The 21,463-nt window shown below is 36.7% G+C and overlaps 1 protein-coding gene across 1 annotated transcript; it reads right to left on the bottom strand.

The window, feature by feature from the left end:
• Positions 1 to 5,010: 5,010 nt before the first annotated feature.
• On the bottom strand, positions 5,011 to 19,724 carry Asb17 (ankyrin repeat and SOCS box containing 17). Its single transcript, XM_003478813.2, has 3 exons — positions 19,233 to 19,724; positions 7,717 to 7,996; positions 5,011 to 5,253 (listed from the first exon to the last, which is right to left on the bottom strand). The coding sequence occupies exons 1-3, from the start codon at positions 19,625 to 19,627 to the stop codon at positions 5,047 to 5,049; spliced, it is 882 nt and encodes a 293-aa protein (XP_003478861.1). The 5' UTR covers positions 19,628 to 19,724; the 3' UTR covers positions 5,011 to 5,046.
• Positions 19,725 to 21,463: the final 1,739 nt, after the last annotated feature.

Here is a 21,463-nt window from a genome sequence, read left to right as displayed (position 1 = left end):
GGGTATTTAGAACCAATTAACAGAAAATGAACAATGGTTTCTGCATAATCTCCTTGTCTATAAAAGTTTTTACTTATATTATCATATATAATAAAATCCAATAAGATACAACCTTTTAAGACCAATGGAGACAGAAGAATACAAGTTTCATAGGACTTCAAAACAAAATGATACTAAATCAGCACTAGTTATTATGATGTCTTGTTTTCTCCAAAATAGCTGTTCCTACCATCTGATCTTCTCTTCCTCATTTCTGTTGAGCTCTTTTTCTGTCGTTTGTTGTCAGTTTGTCTTCTTCATTTTGCTTTCTGCTCCATTCATTGTGGCCTCTCTGCCACTATTTCTGGCATCTTGGTATTTTCCTTTTTTAGAATATCCTGCAGTATTCTCTGTAAAGTTGAATTGGTGGTTGCAAATTCCCCTAGTTCCTCTTTATCCTGGAAACACCTTGTTTTTCCATCAATTTCTAGGGACAGTTGTGCAGGATATATCAATCTTGGCTAGAGGTTATTATCTTTCAAAGCTTGAATTATTTCCCCCCACACTCTTCGTGATTTGATGGTTTGTGCCGAGAAGTCTACTGTAATTCTGATGGGTGTTCCCTTGTAACTGATCTGTTTCTTGTCTCTGACAGCTTTTAATATTCTGTTCTTATATTGGATTTCTGGAATTTTGATTATTATATGCCTGGGTGTAGCTCTGTTTGGGTTGTTGGGTGGCTGGGGTCCTGTATGCCTCGTACATCTGAGTATCTTTACTATTTGCTAAATTAGGGAAATTCTCTTGAATTATTTGTATGAATAGCTTTTGTAGTCCATTTGTTTGTGTCCCTAATTCTTCTTTTATGTTCTTAATTCCTAAGTTATAGATCCTCTTATCATCTTCTAGTCTTTGTACTGTTGCTGTTTGGTTTTTTGTTTAAGAAGTTTTTCATTTCATGCTCCCATATTACAAATCTGCCCTCCAGTTCAGATAATCTATCCTTAGTTTCTTTCAAGCTGTTATGCCAGTTTTTGATAGAGTTTTTAGTTTCCTGGTAATCTCTTTGAACCTGCTTCACATATTCTATGTTTTCTCTATTTTCTCCATCAAACAATTCTCCCCTTTTTTTCTGTTCTTCCATTCCACCATCTGTTTTTTTCTTGGGTGGTGTTTAGCATTTCTCTAACTATTCTACTTATGTCTTGCTTCAGGTTATTAATAACTTCATTCCTGAACTCGTCTATGAGGCTCTGGAGATAGTGCTTTATGTCTACTGGTGCCATGTCTGATATTGCATGTTTCTCAGGATTGAGGGCTGAGGACCCTTTCTTGTTGCTCCCTCTTCCCATATTTTTTGTTCCTTTTATACAAGCGAATATAGGAGGCCCAGTTCCTTTCTTTGTCAGTTACAGTTTGTTTGAATTATGCCAGCTAGGTGTTCCCGCCCACTGCAGTGTACTATGGAGACCGAGACCTGGGCAGCCTATGCTGGGCCTGCCCATCCAGGTCAACCTACAGAAAGCTTCACTGCTAGGGTGCACCTCCAGGCACTGGGATCTGGTTTGGGCTAGCCTACTGTGTCTTAGTCAGCGGCATAACACAGTCCAGGCACTGCCCACCAATCCCGCTTGAGAGGGGAATATGTGACTGAAGTCACTGCAACAACCTGTTCCGGCTAGTCTTCCCGGTCCCAATATGTCCTTTGCTGAAGCCTTTTACTCTAATGGAAGGGTCCCCGACCCGCTCACTCACCATAGATCAATGCAAGGCTCCTGGCCATTCCCGCTCTCAACTCCATTCACCCCTTCCCACTCTCAGAGCTTTTGCACTTCTCTCCTTGCCATGCCAATTGAGACGCAGCAGTGGCTGCAGGAAATTCAAATCACAGCTTCCAGTGGCACGCGGTCCAGCTTCCGCACTGAGACCTTATCTGTTCCTGTTATATCACCGGGACTGTGTTTCTCTTAGTTTAGTTCGTTCCTGGGTTGGCAAAGTATATGTCCCCTTGCTTAGGATTTCTTGCCCGGCACCATCCCTGGATTTTAAGTGCGGTTTCTCAGAGAGCCTCTGAAGCTGCTGCTATCTATCCGCATGTTCTCCCAGAAGTCCTAATTTAACCTTTCTAATAGGTGTGCAATAAGTGACACTTTTTTTAAAATTTAAAACTATTTCAATAATTTTTAGCCAATAGTGCTTTTTCCCCCTGAATTAGTTTTTAGTTTCTTGTAGCCTACTCCCTCTGGCAGCACATACGTGAGTCTGCCCCTTCAAGCAAAATTTTAAAGTATGTCTTCCTTTTAGAAAGCCACAAGCAAGTCTAAGGCAATGAATATTTACTGTGGGCCAAGTGACAGATGTGAGGAATACAAAAGATGTGATGTCCAACTTCGAGGACTTCCGGTGTAGTAAAAAGAAAAACCATATATATAGTCAGATGTACTGTGTGTAATAAAGTATTTGTCAGTTAAAGAGAGTTTAAAGAATTAAATATGTCAGGTGTTTAGGAAGAAAAGGGGGCTTTTGATGGAAGGATCTGCGTGTGTAAAAGCAGAGAGATGTGAAGCAGTTTGGTCTCATTGGAGAATGGCATTCATATGAGGGTAACTAAAAGGTGAGCCAGGTGCTCTATAGCAATTTCTTCTATAGGCTGCTACTGTAGAGTGTCTGGGTGATTTTCTTGTTGAAGAATGGGCAATGTGTGGTGAGAGTAGTAGCAGTGGCGGCTTGAAAGCTCCTGAGATTTAGTTACTCAGATTATTGGCTGAAATGATCTTTTTAGCAAAAGGTGTTAGTTATAAATAGAATTTTGTCCCCCCAAAAAGATACATCAAAGTGCCAACATTCATGAGAATGCTATCATATTTGGAAATCTAATTGTAAATGTAATGAGTTAGGAGTCGGTCCCCCTGAAGATAAGCTCTGTAACCCAATCTGATGCGTGTCCTTGTAAAAAAATGGCCACGTGAAGACATGGAAAACAACAAGTGGAGCAGAGTACTGGAGTGATGAAACCTCCCTCCAAAGAATACCAAATGTCGTCAGAAGATAGGACAGTTGTGGAAGCTAGCATGGTACAAGGGAGGATTCCTCTGTACTTTATAAAGAAAGCAGGGTCCTGGTGACACCTTGATTTTGAATTTTTCAATTTGAATATTGTGAACCAAGAAATTTTTTTTAAGCCACTCAATTTATGGTGCTTTGCTGTGTGTGTTTGGGTTTTTTAGACAAGATCTTCCTGTGTAGTTCACACTGTCCTTGAACTCTTATGTAACCCAAGCTGGCCCCAAACTCATACCAAACCTCTTGCCTATCCTCCCAAGTGTTGGGATTATAGGCATGTGCCACCAAGCTGACAAGCTGATACTTTAGGAAACTAATACAGAAGGAGAGCATTAAATGTGATGTTGGGTGACCAGCCATGTTGAAAAGTGCAGAAGTAGTCAGAATGCCAGTAGGAAGAAGTTCCTGAAATTTAGATGCTGCTTATTGTCCTTGTTCAGCGATAGTGGTGACAAGGCCAGGTTCAGTATGCACTCATAAAGATGGGGATGGAAGAGGAAGGATGAAACAAAAAGACGGAAAGCAGAGAGTGACTATGGAGACAATGGAGACTTGTCTTCCCAGATAAACTGCCACATCTGATTGTTAGTTTGATATATACTATATTTATATATGCTGGAATAAAGGTAGCTTTTTGCATTTTTTACATTAACATATATTTTCAAAAAATATAACTATCTTACCTGTGACTACTAAAGGAAATATTCACATGGTGATACACTGTGTGATGATGAGCTTCTTTACCTTTGAGGTTAAACATGTTCTCAGTTGAAATGAAATGTTTTTATTAAGGGTATAAATAAATATTTCTATACTTTAATCCTGTAACATATTTGTATTACAAGTAAGAAAAAAGGAAAGGAAGTAATCCAGTTATATCATTCCATGTCTGTGTTACTTTGTTTTTTATATTCAGTTCTTAGATACTATGATAGTAGTATACAGTTTACTATGTAATCGTGATACCAGAGTGAATGCTCTCTGAACTGTGAAAATGTTTTATTGCACGCAGGTTGCCAGTGCATAGTGGAAACTGCTACCATGTATCTGGCATAGTATCAAATGGCAAGCCCTAAAATATGCTATCATGAGGTGAGGACCGATGCGCGTTGTGAAGAAGTGTGAAGCCTTGAGATTTCCATCCCATCCAGACTAGCATTTTAGCCTATCACAGTGCTAGGTCAGAACACAAAGCTTTATTACTAGTGATACAGCAAGCACCACGAGCTTTGTTTTTGTGTTGGTCACACCTATGCTCCCCATCAAAGACATGAAAGAGTTCATCAGAAGCATTCAGAGTGTGTTTATGCCACAACTGAGGAGCCCTAAGCATATGAAATTCCAATATTTTATAATGAGCTTTAGGATAACCTGCTCAACCTTTTCCCTAGGGTACAATATTACCTTTATTGTACTATACAGCAAGCAAACCCACTCTGTTCTCCAGAGAGAGAGAGACATTATCTCTATCTTCCAGGGTTGCTCACAATACAAATATGTGTGAAAATCTAGTCCATAACAAATAACTATGCCTCTGCTCTTGAGACAGGTAGAAATATCAGAGACCCATAGAATACTGTTCTCCAATCATCATCTTTGCTTTACAAGCTAGACCTCATAGTTAGAGAAAAGTCTAGTGCCATGAATATTTAAAAAGATCTAAAGTTTTGTCTTTTCATACATTTTATGTCTTAGGTGAATTTCTTTGTAATATTAACAGTTTAACAGATAACATTTTCATTTTGATGTAATGCTGGATCAAATAGATATTTTCTATTTGTCTCAGAACACATGTAATTTATACCATTTTGTGGAAGGCAGTGACCAGAGTCACAGCCTGACCAAAAAGTGATTGTGGACATCATTTGAAAATATATTTTCTAGTGGAATGCACTATCCAATAAAAACTTCTAATAAGTTAACAGTTTATGAAGTTAATAGTTTATTAACTTCTAAGCCATACTGTGGTGAGCATCGTTGAAGAATTTAGGATGAAAATGTATATTAACTTTCTAAGTTCAGGTATTTCTGCAGACGAACAGGAATTTTCAGTGAAAATATTCCATCTGGAAGCATTTTGTTGGTTAATAGTTGAGTCCTAATGGTTATTCTGCAAAGGTGTTGTAGTTCACATGGATCTTTGTATCTTGTTGGAGGAATGTATTCCAACCAATCTGTAATAATTGGACGCCTTCCCAAACTCAGCTGCATCTGGAGGGAAATATTTTATTTTTTCATGTTAATCATTGATTTAGTACAAATTATTAACATTTATTTTCATTTAAATTCAGAAATTGATTTTTATATAAATAGTTAACATTTTTTCTAAAGCATTTTCACTTGAGGTAGATAAAGGAATGCCTTGGCTCATGAACGCTCCTGTTTGCAAACAATTCAGTTCACAAACAGAAACATTCAGCAAAATTTTGCTTCCATTCACAAACTCTTCATTAGGTGACAAACACCTGCAGCCATAACCTCCACGTAAGCACATATGCAGCCGTCTTACCCCAAATCATAAAACAAATGAACTCGTAAACCAAGCTACCACTGTATTTTATCACCATTTTATTCCTACAATAATGAAGTTTAAATAATATGTGAGGACAGGAAACAAAACGGTTTTGTAACTATGAAACTACATCCCAGATACTGGGTACATTTTTAACTTTAGATGGATCATACACATACTTCATTAGCAATTGTCACTGTCTGTGTGGTATACACTAGAATTATATGAGACTATAAAAATTGCCAACACTTAGGCCCTCACCCAGAAGTTCTGATTCTCTCATTCATGGGCTGGGAAGAGTATAAATGCTGAAAATTGCCAGATGGTTCCAAACATCGTAGCATAAAAATTCACACACAAGAAGACCTGATTTAAGGTCTGTCCAAATGAAAAGATGTCTTCTGAAATTTCAGGAAGTCATCTTTAAGGACTGAATTCCAGAAGACAAATGTCAATAGATGGACTTGGAAAGGATATTGCTATGGAGATGTCTCACCACAGAACCTGTGTTTTCCAGGTGCCATGACAGTTTTGCTTATCTCGTTACATTAGATATGTATATAAATGCATCATTTATCCAGTCATTGACAACTTGAAGAGTATCTGATATATTCTTAATACTGTGGTAGGTGCTCAGGATAATTGGTAGGGTATGCAAAATAGTTTCTTTTTTAATTTTTATTTTTGTAAGTACATGTTTGTAGTATATAATGATTACACTTGCTGTGGACAGTTAGCTCATACATAACAGATTTTTTTTTTATTTCATCCACTTCCTCTCTCAGTTCACCGTTTCTTGGTTCTCCTCTCTTTTGCAAAGATCTATTTATCATATTATCATTTATTTTACTGTTTATTTATATTTTAGATTTCTCATGTAAGAGAAATCATGCGATATTTAAGCTTGTTTGATTTATTTCACTTAACATTATGATATTCGTATGTGTAGGGATGGTTACCCAAATATATATTTTCAGTAAAATCTATGTGCTGTGAGAGGGGAAACTACTGGAAAGTATGGAAATGTAAAACAGGGAAGAGCCTGTAAAATGTTCTTCAGGCAGTTTTAATGTGATCCTTTGCCTTCTGGTACAGTATAATTTCACTTTATTAAACTGCAATTGATTGGACCCATCTCTGAATTCTTTGCCACTCAGGTTGGTGACTTTGTTCAGCCCCTTCTACGTTAGCACTCTCCTACTTTGCTGTACCTCAAGAATAGCATTTAATGGTAAAAAAAATTGGTATTTCTTTAATAATTGTGCAGGACTAACACTGGACAAGGACAAAGAAATTTATTGGAGATACAGTGTAGTTTTTAAATGGGTTGCCAAAATAATTTGAACTGTTTGCTTTTCTTACAGTTGACCTAAGCATTGGCTTTTTATTAAGGCATTTAAAAAGCTCCACAGAGTTGTATCTCTTATGAATTTATTTCTGAAGTTACACCTTTAAAGGTCAGGAGAACTGCTGTTCCGTAGGCATTCAGCTGGTGTGAGTTTAGAGTAAGCTCCTCCCCGTTAAGCAGTTACTTCTTGGTGGCATCATACAGTTTGGTGCTGAAACTCCCAGTTCATTTTGAAGGGTAAACATTGCTGTGCAAGGTTATTTTTTCTCTGAATTTGGATTATTCCAACAATCCTATTAAATAGAAGGTTGTCACACTTCTGAGACATTATCAGTTGAGCAATTAGTTTAAGCTTTTCTTTTTTTTAGAATGCAAAATTATTTTGGGATTTTTGCGTGGAAAAATCTATTTCTTAGTTTGTGTTTGTATTTAAGGGGAGAAATGCAGCCCTCATTTTAATATGTTCTGTTGGAAAAGAGGTCTGTTAAATTTCTAGTTTACTTTTTTTCAGAGACAGAAATCTTAATAAACATAGCTTTTGTTATTGGAAAATAATAGAATACATCTACTTAACAAGACTAAAATAAATTTAACTTTCAAAATTCTTTTATATTTAGAAAACCAAAATTATGAAGTAAAGGACTGATAATTTAAGTTTTTTGTCTTTTATTTTAAATTAGTAACAGTTAATGATTGATTTGTCCCTGAATGCAATCTATACAATTAAAAGTTAGTTTTATTTTTGCCTCCTCAGTTTTATCTTAAAATTCATCATCTGTTAGAGTGCATGACCAGAGAATGAAAACTTGCTTACCTTTATTTCCTTGACCGCAATGGCAGAAAGTACTCGGGAACACAGCACTAAGCACGTTTTGGCATCTTCCTCAATGTGGATCAATTCATGATCAACCATTATTCTCACTCGTGAAGGGTAGAGTAATATTGTTGAGACAATGTTAAGAGGGAATTTTTCATTTTCTAAGATTCCGTACTGCAGGAGTACTTTAAAGATACTAGATTGTCTTGTCTGAGCTACGTAATATAGAGGTGTAATGCCACTTAGAGGGCTCGGACAGTACACTGGTGTGAAAGTCCTGCAAAACAGACAAAAAAACTCACTGAGTGTAGAATCAAGAAATGTAATTAGTAATTTGAAGATAGTAACATCATTTTAAATATTGTCTTAACTGTTAATATATGTCTAGACCAAACTGAAGATTAAAACTCCTACTAAATATTTAAATCTCTTTTACATTTATAAAAATAAGCAAACAAAAACTTATAACCCATGCAAAATGATTACTTTTAGTTGTAGAAGATCTATATTTCTCATTTGAGAAATTCATCCTGATTTTAAAAGAGTGTTATAAAACTCATGAAGCTTTGGAAAATCTGAAATGGAAAGAATCACATTTTTATGTTTCATTTAATTAGTAGAATTATGTGTGTGTGTTGATAGCTTTGTTTTTGCTCTTGATCATATATCAGACATGCACCTGAATTAAAATCAGAGCTTACATAAAAAAGAGTTAGTGCAATGACCTTAGTTCTGTTTTTTCACCTGAATAAAATTGGAATTAGTATTCATGGATTTAAGAAGTAGAAATTATGATTAGAGCTATATGAGATCCCTCAAGGGAAAAATTATATTTTCCTTCTTCAAGGATATTTCTAGTTTCCTTTAAAGTAATTCTTTTCTCAGAATGTCCCAATATGGCTAGATCTACCTTAAGGTAGAAACAAAAAATTTATCTTTTCTAATATTATACAGTGTTTACAGTTATTTTACTTAATGCTTTTAGACTTACTGTTGAGCTGGTCAGTTATAAAATAAATATGATAATGGCATCTCTGGTCACAGGGACTTTTATCTTAACAAGCTTTAACTTTGCCAAGTAATATGGTTTTAGGACTAAGAAAAGAAAATTTGATTAATGATCCTTATCTCTACAATTCTCTTAAGAAAATACTAATATATTCTGCAAACTAGCATACAAAGTATAAATATTGGTTTTAGATTACTATGCTGAGCAAAGAAAAAGGAGCTTTGGAATTGCATACTTTAAGGTTCACCATATGTAATTAAGATGGGAGGCCGTGTGGTACAGTGGTGTATGAGCAGATCAGCAGTCTGCATTCTGTGTTTCGGTCTCCTGACTAGCTCTGTGACCTTCGGTAGGCCAGTCTTTTTGAGTCTCAATTTCCTCATGCATTTATGTACCACTTTGCTTATTCTTTTATTAGCTATAATAATTTACTTAACATTTGTTTGTCCAGAGTGTGCTAAAGATTAGCTATGCAGAAATGAAACATTCAGTCTTTGAGTATTAGAAAGACAAGACACAGTTTATTATGGCTTGGATTTGAATCTTAAATTCACTCCCCCAATAAACCTTATATGTTAAAAGCTTGGTACTCAAGTGAAGAAGCTATTGAGAGGTGGTGGGAGCTTTAGAGCGAGCCTTGTCGGAGGGTGAGTCATTAGCCTGTGTGCGGGGATATCATAGCGGGGACTGGGGCCTTCAGCTTTCCTTTCTGCTCTCTGCCTTCCAGCTGCCATGAGGTGAGCAGATTTGCTTCACCATGTGCTTCCAGGCGTGTTCTGCCACCCCACAGCCCCAAGCAGTGGAGTCTATCCATCACAGACTGAAACCTCTGAGCCAAAGTAAACCTTTTTCCTTTAAGTTGTTTATCTCAAGTATTTTGTCACAGCTAAAGCTAGCACATAATTCCACATAGTAAATATAATGTAAGGTGATAACTGTTAATGATTTAAGCATGCTTGAGGTGCCAAGGAAGCACTGAGGACAGTAGTACTCATCTCCACCTGGCGTGGTCATTTCCTGTAGATTATCCAGGAAGTAAGACTGACGGGGTTAATAGATACTTTCTGGTAAAAAGTTTGAAAAGAGTGTTTTAGACATAAGCATAAATCCACATTAGAGGATTACTATATGGGAGCCAGCTGCAAAAAAATGTTTTGCATTATATGAGTTGCTTCAAACTTTTTATCTGAAGAATTCTGCAAAACTAAGAAAGTTATATCTATGGTTGAAATGGATGTGATGCTCCTGAAGCCCTGCCCCTGCTAGGTCTTAGTTTAGGGTTCCGAAAAGTTCAGACAGAAAATCACTGGACCAACTTTGTTGAGTTCTGAAATGCAGAGTTTTGTAATTAAAAAAAAAAGTATTGAAGACATACATGTAGGCAAAGATTTAATGAACAAAATCCCCACTGCACTGGAAATACTACAAAAAAATCAACATTTGGAATCTCACCTTATTAAAAATCTTTTACACAGTAGAAGAAATTACCAACAGAGTAAGAAGACAACCACGGAATAGGAAAATATCTTAGTCAAGTCTGAAGACGAAGGACTTATATCTAGAACACATAAGGAATTGAAAAAATAAAATCCCCCAAATTTAAAGACCCAATCCATAAATGAGCATCTGAAATCAATAGGTACTTCTTAGAAGTACAAATGGCAAATAAATATTTGAAAAAAAAAAGTTCAACATCACTGATCATTGAGAGTTGTAAAGTAAAACAATGCTGAGATTCCATTTCCAGAAAGAAAGTCTATTATCAAGAAATCAACCACTAACAAATGCTGGAGGGGCTGAGGAGGCAAAGGGATCCTTTTCCACTGTTGGTGAGAATGCAGACTGGTGCAACTACTTTGATAATAAGTGTGGAGATTCCTCAAAAACCTAAAAGTAGAGATCCCATTTGACCCAGCTGTTCCCCTTCTTGGTATCTTCCCAAAAGAATTAAAAGCATCATACCACAGTGATATATGTGCATCCATGTTTATAGCAGCACAATTTGTAATAGTTAGATCTCAGAAACAACCCAAAGGCCCATCAACTGAGGAATGGATAAATAAGGTGTGGGGGTTTTTCCAGTGGAGTAGTACTCAGCCATAAAGAAGGATAACCTTGAGACATTTCTAGGTAAAAGGATGCACCTTAAAACCATACTCTTAAGTGAAATTAATTGAACATACATGTGTAAATATTACAGTTTCTTTGATGTGAGAAACTGAAAGTGTAAATAAAAACCAAAATATGTAACAGATATTGTGAAATAGGAAGACATTGTTCAAAAAGAAAGGGGAGTGGGAAAGAGAGGAAGGAAAAAGAAAAATATGAGAATAGAATAATAAAATGGAGACAAAGCTTTTAAACATGGAGGGGAAAAGGGATGGAAAGGAGGGGAAGAGAATGGGGCAAAGAGGAGGAACTAAGATACAGCATGCACAGGTATAAGTTCCCTGTAAGGAAAGTGATCATTATGTATTTCTAAATTGTACCAATAAAATTGTAATTTTAATTGTATTTAATGAAAATTATTGTGCAATGCACAGTACCATTTTAGTAATCAACTGTCATAACTTTGCCATTGGAATTATATGTATGTATATTGCTGTGCATTTATCTACCCTATTCTCTTTCTCTTCTGAAATCATCTGCAGACCACTACTGTCTTGGACATCTTATCCTTTTCACAAATATTTCTAGTAACGATCCAAAAGTGGACTCTTAAACTGCTTCTCCTTCTGCATTGCCATCATTGGTACTTGGTTTCCCAAGTCATCAGGATCTTTAAACTTTTTGTTTTGCTTTGTATATATTCTTCTCTTTTTTAATTCCCAGATAAGCAGAGCTTATTTTAGAAGTACTTTTCCAATAAACTCCTGGGTGAAATCTCCTTTGATTATTTGGAACTTTCTTTTACTCCTCACTGAACTTGATACATACCTCCCTGTGTGGATTAATTAATAGTCAGTTTAAGTGGGAACGTCCCACTGAACTGGGTCAGCATGGTTCCGGGCATGAATGACTCACCTGAGGACTGTTGCCAGAAGGCATAAAGGAGAACAGGAGGGAAAGGTTGCGTTTCCTGAGGAAAGATTGATTTTCCTGAGCAAGCTGCTTTCTGTTGGTTTTTCTTCAAAGGACTTTTGGCTGCTGTCTTTCTTCAGGAGAGTTTTAGTTTTCATCTTTCATCTTGGATCTTAGCTTCCAGCGCAGGTTTCTCAGTCTTTTGGGACAGATCTTTCACCCCACTGGCACAGACTTTCTAGCATCCACCACTGGCCCAGGGGCCTTTCCAGTGCAGGTCCTTGGTGCAGACTTGCACAGGACAGTGCCCTGGGCTCCCAGCCCTTGACTGGGTCCTTTAGGTCTCCAGCGCACAGGCATTTGCACTGTTCTACATCTGACTCTAGTAAGCATTGACCAATACACTCCTTTAAGCTCATCCTTTGGAAAACCTACTTAATACCTTTCTTTTTAATGTTGTTGTTTGTTGTTTTCGTGGTACTGAGCATTGAGCCCAGTCCCTTGCCCTGCTCAGCAGTCTGTACACCTGCTCTGAATTATTACCCTAGCTCTTAATATTTTCAATCTTCTGTTTTTCTCATCTTCAAAATAAATGAGCAAGATGATCTGTAAAAGTTTAAGCACCAAAAGAGCAATAAATTTTGCCTTTTACTACTGAATTTCTGCATGCCTAGAACAATGCTGAGTCCACAGTAGGCACTCACATACATATTTGTTAACTAGAATTTGGTTTCAGTTCTAGCAAGATTTTTGGTGATACGCAGCCATTTAATCTTTTCAAAATCAATGTAACATGTTGGCCTTTCTAGTTCTCAAGCTAGCCTTATAATTATGGGGATTCAGGAAATTTAGGGAACAAGATATACCATAGTCATTGTTAAGATTTAGAGACACCAGTGATTCAATATATTAAATTGACATTACCTTTAAAAGATATTGAATGAATACTGAGAAATGTTTAAAACATGGCTAAAACTCAAGTAGGTTTAAAATGAAATTTAAAAGTAATCTGTATCAACATGACATATGATTAATACCCATGTTAAAGAGTATAGTCCATAAACTAAAACTTGCCTAATCTGTACTGACAGTTAATTATAACAGTACTTATATGGATGGAGTGAGGCAAGCAAAGCAAAGAATCAGTTTTTAAATGTGGGGTTAATGAGCTGACCCCTCTGTATCTGAAAGCCTGTCTTGTGCACTTATGCAACAGGGCATAATATTTCCACATAGACATGCAGAGGGATGATTCACTTTTGAAGCTATAGTTATTTTGAATTTTTTATGCATTCTCCTTTGGTTTTTAGCTAACAACTTTAAAGGATGCTTCTCTATAACAGTTTTTCTCTGAAATGTTTAGCATAGTAGATTTTCTTGAGCTATGTTTTCCCTTTACTCTTTAGGCCAATCTTTCCGTTCGCCTGTGATCTGTTATTGTTCGGTTGTTGCTGCTCAGTCCTCCCAGACAGCCTCCTCTCTCCTGCTCTGAACACCTAAATATGCATGTTTGTATTTGACTGATTTTTCTCATACAGTTTCACACATAATCATAACTCCAACTTCTTTCATTTATTTTACAAACTATTGAATACTTAATGCATGCCAGGCACTGTTTTAAATACTCAGGACATATCAGTGAATAAAATAGAAAGCCTTTGTCATCTGGCTTGTGTTATAGTGAGAGATGCCTATATAAGTAATATATAGTCAAATATTGTACATATGAAGGACGAACACAGCAAACCAGGGAGTTTTGTAGGTTGCAGGTGATAAGTGCTGTGGAAAACAGAGAAAGCAGGGTAAGTATGGGTGTGCTGGGAGGTGAGATGAAGGCGTTTTTCACTAAGGAGGAGAGCGTGTTACTGAAAGGTGACACATGGACAAAGACTAGAAGGAGAGACACAAAGACTGAAGGCAAGAGGATGTTCCTGGAGGGCTGCAGGATAAGGGGGCCGTGTGGCTGAGAGGGTGAGGCGGGTGGGGAGCAGTAGGAATGAGCCAGAGGAGGCGGGACAGCACATCAGAGGAGTCTTCAGGGATCAGTGTAAGGATATCACCTTTTACTCTAGATGGGATAAAGACTGGCGCTTTTGGTAAAAGTGTAGTGTGACCTGTCCTTTGTTGAGGGTTTGCTGTGAAACAGGAAAAGAAACTATTCAGCTTGGAACTGGGTGACAGCAGTGGAATTGGCTATGTCCGTAGAACCAGTATTGTAGATGATCTCGGATTTATTGCAAAAGCATTTTAGGAATGCCACTGTATATCTACCCCCCTATTTTAGTCATGGGTACTTGGATAATTCTTAGGCAATGCAAACTCATCTGTCTGAAACTAATGCTGACTCTCGTGAAATGGGTTTTGGTTTTGTTTTGTTAGTACTGGGGATTGAACTGGGGCCTCCACACTGAGCTATATCATCAGGCCTTTTTATTTTTTAAGATAGGGTCTTGCTAAGTCACAGAGTTCTCAGGATGGCCTTTGTCTAGCAACCTTTTTGCCTCCGCCCACCAGAGTTCTGGGATTACAGATATAGACCACCATATTCATTGTCGAGTAACAATCTCAGTTAGTGACATCTCTTAGTTTGTGACACAACCATTGTGGTAGGCTAATGACTAGGATTTTTAGAAGTGTCAGAAAATGATGGAAACTAAGTCAGTGAAGGAGACACAAGTATGATGACACGCCAGTGTGAGCTTTGAAAGTGCAGGAGGAAACTGCCAAGGAATGCAGGTGGCCTCTCACCAGTGGCAGAGCAAGGAGACAGAGCTTCCAGGAGGGGCCAGACCTAATTTTAGCCCCATGAGATTCACTTTGGACTTCTGACCTTCAGAACTATTAACTAATTCATTTGACTACTAGGTGTTTGGCATTTGTTGCAACAGCAACAGGGAACTAATATCACTGTGAACCAATCTCCAAATTTAGAGATCTGAACACTCTTCTCTTTGATTTTCCATTTCTAAGCCCACTGTGTCTTACTGTTCTGTTTTAAAATATCTTCTTTATTCTCCCACCACTACTGCTTCAAATTCTCTTAACTTTCCTCGATAGTTCTGATATCAAAAGGTGACAGAGCTTGGGGAAGCTGGTCTGAGAATTATTTCTCCCCTCAGAACGATTATAAATACACGTATATAAGCTAAGCAAGCACATCATGCCTGCTGTACAAATGCGATTTCAAGTAATTCATCTAATCATTTCTCTTTTCTGCTAACTAGTTTTCCTGCTGCTATCCCAGTCTGCCTTCCCACAATTTGGTCTTCAAATAAGGAATGGCAGGCAAATCTTTCCACTGTACAAGTTTGACCTTCACTGATGTTAGTTTCAAATTCCTCAATATGATCTACAAAGTCTTTCAAGGTTTTACTTCTAGTCATTTCATGCTACTACTGGATTCTCACCTCACTTTCTAGCTACTTATTAAACTTACAGTTGTTGGATACATCTGTTTCCTTTGGTTTTAGTCATACTCCCCGCGTACTTACATTTTTTCAAAGGAAAGGAGAAAAACTCTCTCATCTTTTAAAGATCAATTTAAGGATGAGGAAGGGAAGAAAAGGGGAATGTAAAAAGAATTAAGATGTTTATGTGCATGTATCAATTCCCCACAATGAATGTAATCACTATGTATTGCAAACATATTAATAAATATAAAAATAAATCAGTTTAAGATACTTTTAAGGCGCCTTTTCAGATATTCTCTCTAGTTTCCATTTATGCTGTGTTTCCATGTGCTTCTATTTTCATGCTTTACAATGTAACCAAGGTTTATTTTGTACATCTATGTTTCATTATTATGCAAGCCCTTCAAAACCTGGAAATATGTCTTGATTTTTACATCTCTAAAAATAGCATAATGCCCAATATTTAGGAAATGCTCAATAAATGATTATTACTGTAACCAATGACATCTCTCTTAAACTACTTACAATCTGTTACATGGTGACATCTTAATATTTCTTGTAGGTTTGTTATAAAAAAGGAGCAAACAAGTTCTTCCTCTATTTCTACCTCAGAGGCCGTGCAATACTTAATCATTATAGTAAGGAAATTATCAAACTGTATTATATACAAGAGTGACCAAAGTATGTTCTTTAGCAATAAAGGACAGATAGGAGGCAAATTAAGGTAATTATTATGAATACATGATAGTCATGTTCAAATATTGGAGAGTGTTTTGTGTAGAAGAGAGGGAAAGGAGCCTTTCTTTATAGCTATAGGGGTGAAACTGGAGAAACCGAGACAGATATCAGCGTACTATGATGAGGAAGAAACAAAGCAGTGTCACAATCCACCCCACGGAATCTTCAACGAGCACTTGCTGTGTGTCTGGCATAGTTCTAGACATTGAAGGCAAGTAGCAGCCAAGGTTCCCTCTCTCATGGAATTTCCTTGTAGTGAAAGATAGTGAACAGATGAGTCAATAAAAAAATGAACAGCAAATAAGATCATCAATCAGTGCTGTGCAGAAAATGAAACTATAAGACTGTGATTATGATGGAGTGACCTCTATAGACCGGGTGACTAGAGAGGGCCTCTCGGAGAGGATGGTATTTACACTGTAATGTCGCTGATGAAAGGAGCTAGCCACAGGCAGATCCAAGGGAAGAGATTTTCAGCACACATGAACAGCTACGATAAGACCTCAAGGCAGGAATAAAACTTAAAAAGTGTCCAAGAAACAGAAATGTCTGTGAGACTGGAATATAAAGATCAAAGAGAGTAACATGAGACTTTGTCTGTGAGAAATACTGAGAAATACTCATTAGTTTTATCAAAAGGGGTAATATTTGATACTATTTGTACTAGAGAAACTGGAGGGTTTTAAGCATGGGTGATGTGAGCTATTTTATACTTTTCAAAGGTCATGCTGATGTCCAAGTCAAAAATAGGTTTTAGGGATGGGGAAGACTTTTAGAATCTACTGCCATTATCTAGGCTTTGCCTAGACTAGAAATGAAGAGATGAAAAGGAGTGAGCTAATTGGATATGTTCTAGAGATAAGGTCTAGCTGATGTGTAGGTGAAGGAAAGAAAAGAATCAAGAATAACTGCAGGATTATTGCCCAGAGCAAGAGAAACTGGGGCTTACAGACTGCAGGCAAAGGGAAGGAAGCGTTGGGTCAGTGTTGTGTTTTGTTTCTGCTGAGGTTGAGACGCATGTGGCAAGGTCAGGTAGACAGTAGGAGCAGTCTGGAGCTAAGAGGAGAGGCCGGGGATGTGGATAAAGATCTGAAAGCCACTTGCATATACATAAAGTACTGAGATAGGGTAACTCTTCGGAAAGTGCTCATCTGGGAAACAGAAGGAGTCCAGACAAAGGACCGGGGTTTATCTCAGGAAAGAGTTAACTGGCTGCTACCAGAGTTGTTCAAGAAGGGACCAGTGAGCATCAGCCAGAGATACCTTGCAAGAGGCTGCTACCCTGAATAAATATTTGCCAATGAATTCTCAGACTCCATTCAAATCTAAAATGCTATGATTCCGAAAGATTCAAATTATGCTGTGGTATGGAGAAGTGGCCCATTATGAATTTTACCTTGTGAGTATATCCAAGTCAAAATTTATTGACTTTGAAAGAGTCCCATAAGGTGATTGTTAAAGGGGCCTGGGAATTCATGGAGCTTTCCTTGAAGGACTTGCCAAGCATGTGTGAGGTCCTGGTTTCATACTAGGTACCCATCCTCTGCTCCAAAGGTGGTTAATGACCTTTTCTCATGTTCCACTTTTTATTTCATTCATTTTTTCATTCAGATTTCCTTCTCCTGCTCCATACTTAATTCTTTTAATTTTCTCTGTCTTTCCCATGGGCTTGCCAAGGTTACATATACCCATTACTTATCCCAGCTAGTGATATTTGGCTTTAGAAACCGCTAACCTCTGCTGCAGTTACACATATCATGATTACTTAAAACAACAAAAGTACTATTTGGAAGTTTTATTTATTAATAGTTTCAAACCACAGCCATCAGTCCATGTACTTGTGTAATCATAAAATAATACAATCCGTTGGTTCTCCAATAGCACAATGATATTTAATTAAGAAAATTCTGTCTCAGGTAGAACCTAAGCGGTCTAATCTTTATCTGATCCAATCTACACTGTTTTTCTTTGCATACCTGTATCTACATTGTTCATAGTACATTTGCTGTGCACCTAGTAAGGTGATGAATAAATATTTTATTGAACTAGTGAACAAATGTGCGTGCTTTCTAATTATACTAACACCTAAAACCAAAGAATAAATTGGACATAGTATGGACTAGGTAACGTGAGAATGTATATTACAGATGCTATAAAGAGGCCACAAGGGAGATTTTATTTTCATGAGATCCTCAGTGGTAGTCAGTAGGTAGCTGGATAGGTGAAGACTATGTAAAAATCTGACCTTATAACAGATTACATCAGGGACTTGTTTTCATTTCACTCAGATGTAGAGGATCAGAGTCAAATTTATCCATGTGTAACATACAAATTGAAACAATTGTGTTTAATAAATATTATTAAGTGATATATTATTCAGAATATATTCTCAATTGTGCTTTGAAAGTTTATCAAAAGAAGAAATAGCAGTATTACATAAAACAAAGTACCTACAGAGAAATCTGCATTTTCTAACACTGCTTTACATTTAGCATTGACATGTAAACTATTATAGAAAAGAACCACCAATAATGTCTTGGTACATGGTAATGTACCTATGGGTAACATTCAGTGAATACGCCGTGATGGGATAAAGGGCTGAACAAATGGTAATTAAGATTTCTGACTACATATAGCCACTATACATATTAGTTGTAAAAAGAAGTATTGTAATCTCCTAAAAATAACTTTTTTTCTTATGGTAAAAACATATTGTTACAGATAACTGAATTAGGTAGAAATATAGGCAGATAGGGCTAGGTCCTCCAAGGAACCAGTGCAGAAGCTCAGATACTTTGCAGTGGTGGGGGAGCCAGACACCTCCTGCTGTGGGCCAGCCCTCAAGACAAAAGATCAAACAAATGCACCCACATCCTAAGGATGGATATCCTAAATAGGTCTCTGTCACCCTGAAAAAGCCAGGAGTCACCATTCCAACTCCTAAGGGAAGAGTCACTGCTCTTTAAGCATGCCCCTTGCTGGGACTGGCTTCTCCATTTGTTCCTGATTTGATCAGTTTTACCTGAGCAATTAATCTTATTGATTGACCATAGTTCTGTCCCACTTTATGCCCACCTTGCAAGTTCCCAGGTTTTCCCAACTTGGACTTTCTCATTTTGTAGTTTTACTCTATAAAAGTCCCTAGAAAAGACACCTTTGGCAACCCACAGGAGACTTTTCTGTCTTTCAGACAGAAACTTTCTTTCTCTCAATAAACAGGATCTTAACCTCTGTTGTTCCTAAAATCCATTCTTCTATTCTAGAGAACACAGACTTGTACCGGATGTATAGTAGGTTGGGAGTTTCATTCCCCTATATCAGTATAAGAGTATTACCTCCATATCAGAGCCAGGTGATAATCTTTGTCTGGAAGATAGTCATTTGTCTTCTTGAGAATCAGTTCCACAAAATCAGGATTACCTTTTCTGACAAAAACCCAGTACAAAATCGTATTCACACATATTTCAGTAAATTCGTGATAAAAACTTTGTTCAAAACAGTATCTTGATTTTTCCACAAATGCAATATAATCTGCAAGAAGCAAGTCAAAGCCATTCAAGTCGATCGACCTCAGGATTTTTGCCAGTGTTCTGTAAATCCTAGGTTCGTAACAGTGGTATCCCCACTGACCCAAAAATTGCAAGGAGGGTTTCTTAATAATTTTTTCAATGAGATGGCAGAACAAGTTGTCATAAGAAGTCTTATGACATAATTTGAAGTGTTTACTCATGGCTTCTTAAGGCATCAGCAATAAATAAAATCACAGGTAGTTGTGTAGTAATCCTTCAGTTTCATTTTTTAGATAACATGGTAGGCTTTACTCTCAAACAAAGTGCCCTTTAAACTGTAGCCTACAAAGTCTGACATGAAACATTATCATAAAGTTCTGGATGACATAACAATAGATGCAGTTTAGTCATCAGCTTGGGTTTTGGTATATAACTGGTGACATTTGAGAGAGACATACAGGACAGAAATGGCCTTTGGGACAGCCCTGATGTTATTTATGGTTGATGCCTATGTTCTTCCCCTGCTTTTTGTTCTGGCTGCTTTTGCTGGCTACTGCCTTGAAGCATTGCCCTGCCACCCTGCCTTGGAGCCAGCTGATTATGCACAGAAACCTCCACAAAAAATGAGCTAAATAAACCTTTTCTTCTTTCATTTTAGGTGTTGGATATTTTGTCTCAGCAATGAGAGAAAAGTAACCAAGACATAAGATATAGTATTTTTTAACTTTCCAAGAATTCAGTTCAAGCTATCTGTATGTTTCTCAAGTGCTAAAATCACAGTCTATGCATAACTGGGCTAAATAATATGAACATACATTTATTACTTCTTGTACGCTATCATGTAAACAAGTAGATAACCAAGTACCATTTTTCTCACATTGTGCATGAATTCCCGCCTATTCTCCTCTAATCCTCATAGGTTATTTCTCCTGTTTCACACTGAGGTGCATCAGATTGATGAAGTAATTTGCCATTTGGCACTATATTCATCTTTCTGAAAACCAAGTGTTGTATTGTTTCTCTACTTTCCTTCTTGTTTTCGTATTTTTCACCTCGAAAGTGTATTTTTAAAATTTTTAATGATTTCTTACTAGTATAATACACAATTATGTTTAACAATTGAAGCATTGTAGAGTGGGTAGAAATCCTCCCCTGAGATAATCATGTTGGCAATTCTATGTATAACCTTTCAAATATTTTTGTTCTTTTGTATAGATGTAAATAGATACATTATTATATACTTTTTAGTTTATACAAATGGGTTAAAATTACACTTAGTTAATTCTATGAGTTGCTTTTTATTTATGTAACAGTATATTTGGGACATCTTCACATACCATATATAATAATAGCTTTTACATACCACTTGTATACCAGGCACTGTTTAAAGTGTTTCGTATATAACACCTTTAATATTTATGATTCTCCAAAGATACAGAAGTTGAGGTATAGCATTTCTTGGGAAAGAGTGTACTCCAACATTTTGGGGCTAGAGTGTTCATCTCTAGTCTCTTGCTTCTCCAACAATTGAGAGCTATTTTTTCACATTTATAGCTAATTTATGAATACAGGTTCTGAAATAAGAGCTCTACAATTATATATGAACAAAACAGAAGATAAACATATGGTAGAATAATCCTATTACCAAATAAGAATGTTCCAGGATATATATTAAAATAATAATAATAATAGTATAAATCTCTGTGTTATTTAAGTGAGTTATTTTCCCATTTTCCTTTATAATTTTCTTTTTAATCTGAATGTAACTATATATTTTATGTAATCAGAAGGAAGCAAATCATATTCATTTTGAATATAATAACCAAAATGTAATGTCTATTGGTGCTGCACTAGTTCTTTAACTTAAAAAAAATATAGTCACTACTGATGATAAAGTTAGAAAATATATTTATTTTAGACAATTTACAGGTTAATAATAATAGTTAAGATATATTGAGTTCTTTATGTACTTACTAGGCAAGTACTTTATTTGCCTTTTTTCATAATTCTCTACTATGATCTCCATTTTATAATTAAAGAAGGTGGCGTTTCGGTGG

The sequence above is a fragment of the Cavia porcellus genome, unplaced genomic scaffold, assembly GCF_034190915.1.
Source record: "Cavia porcellus strain 051 isolate PalLab524CR breed Dunkin Hartley unplaced genomic scaffold, mCavPor4.1 scaffold_1, whole genome shotgun sequence".
NCBI classification, from domain to species: Eukaryota; Metazoa; Chordata; class Mammalia; order Rodentia; family Caviidae; genus Cavia; species Cavia porcellus.
Note: the sequence above shows the minus strand (reverse complement) of the source record. Positions and strands in the feature narration are given on the sequence as shown.

Coding starts and splice junctions, on each gene's coding strand:
- Asb17 (XM_003478813.2), bottom strand. CDS start 19,627: ATGAGTAAACACTTCAAATTATGTCATAAGACTTCTTATGACAACTTG. Junction 7,997..19,232: donor CACCTGGCTCTGATATGGAG/GTAATACTCTTA, acceptor TCTGTTTTGCAG/GACTTTCACACCAGTGTACT. Junction 5,254..7,716: donor TTGCGGTCAAGGAAATAAAG/GTAAGCAAGTTT, acceptor ATTTCCCTCCAG/ATGCAGCTGAGTTTGGGAAG.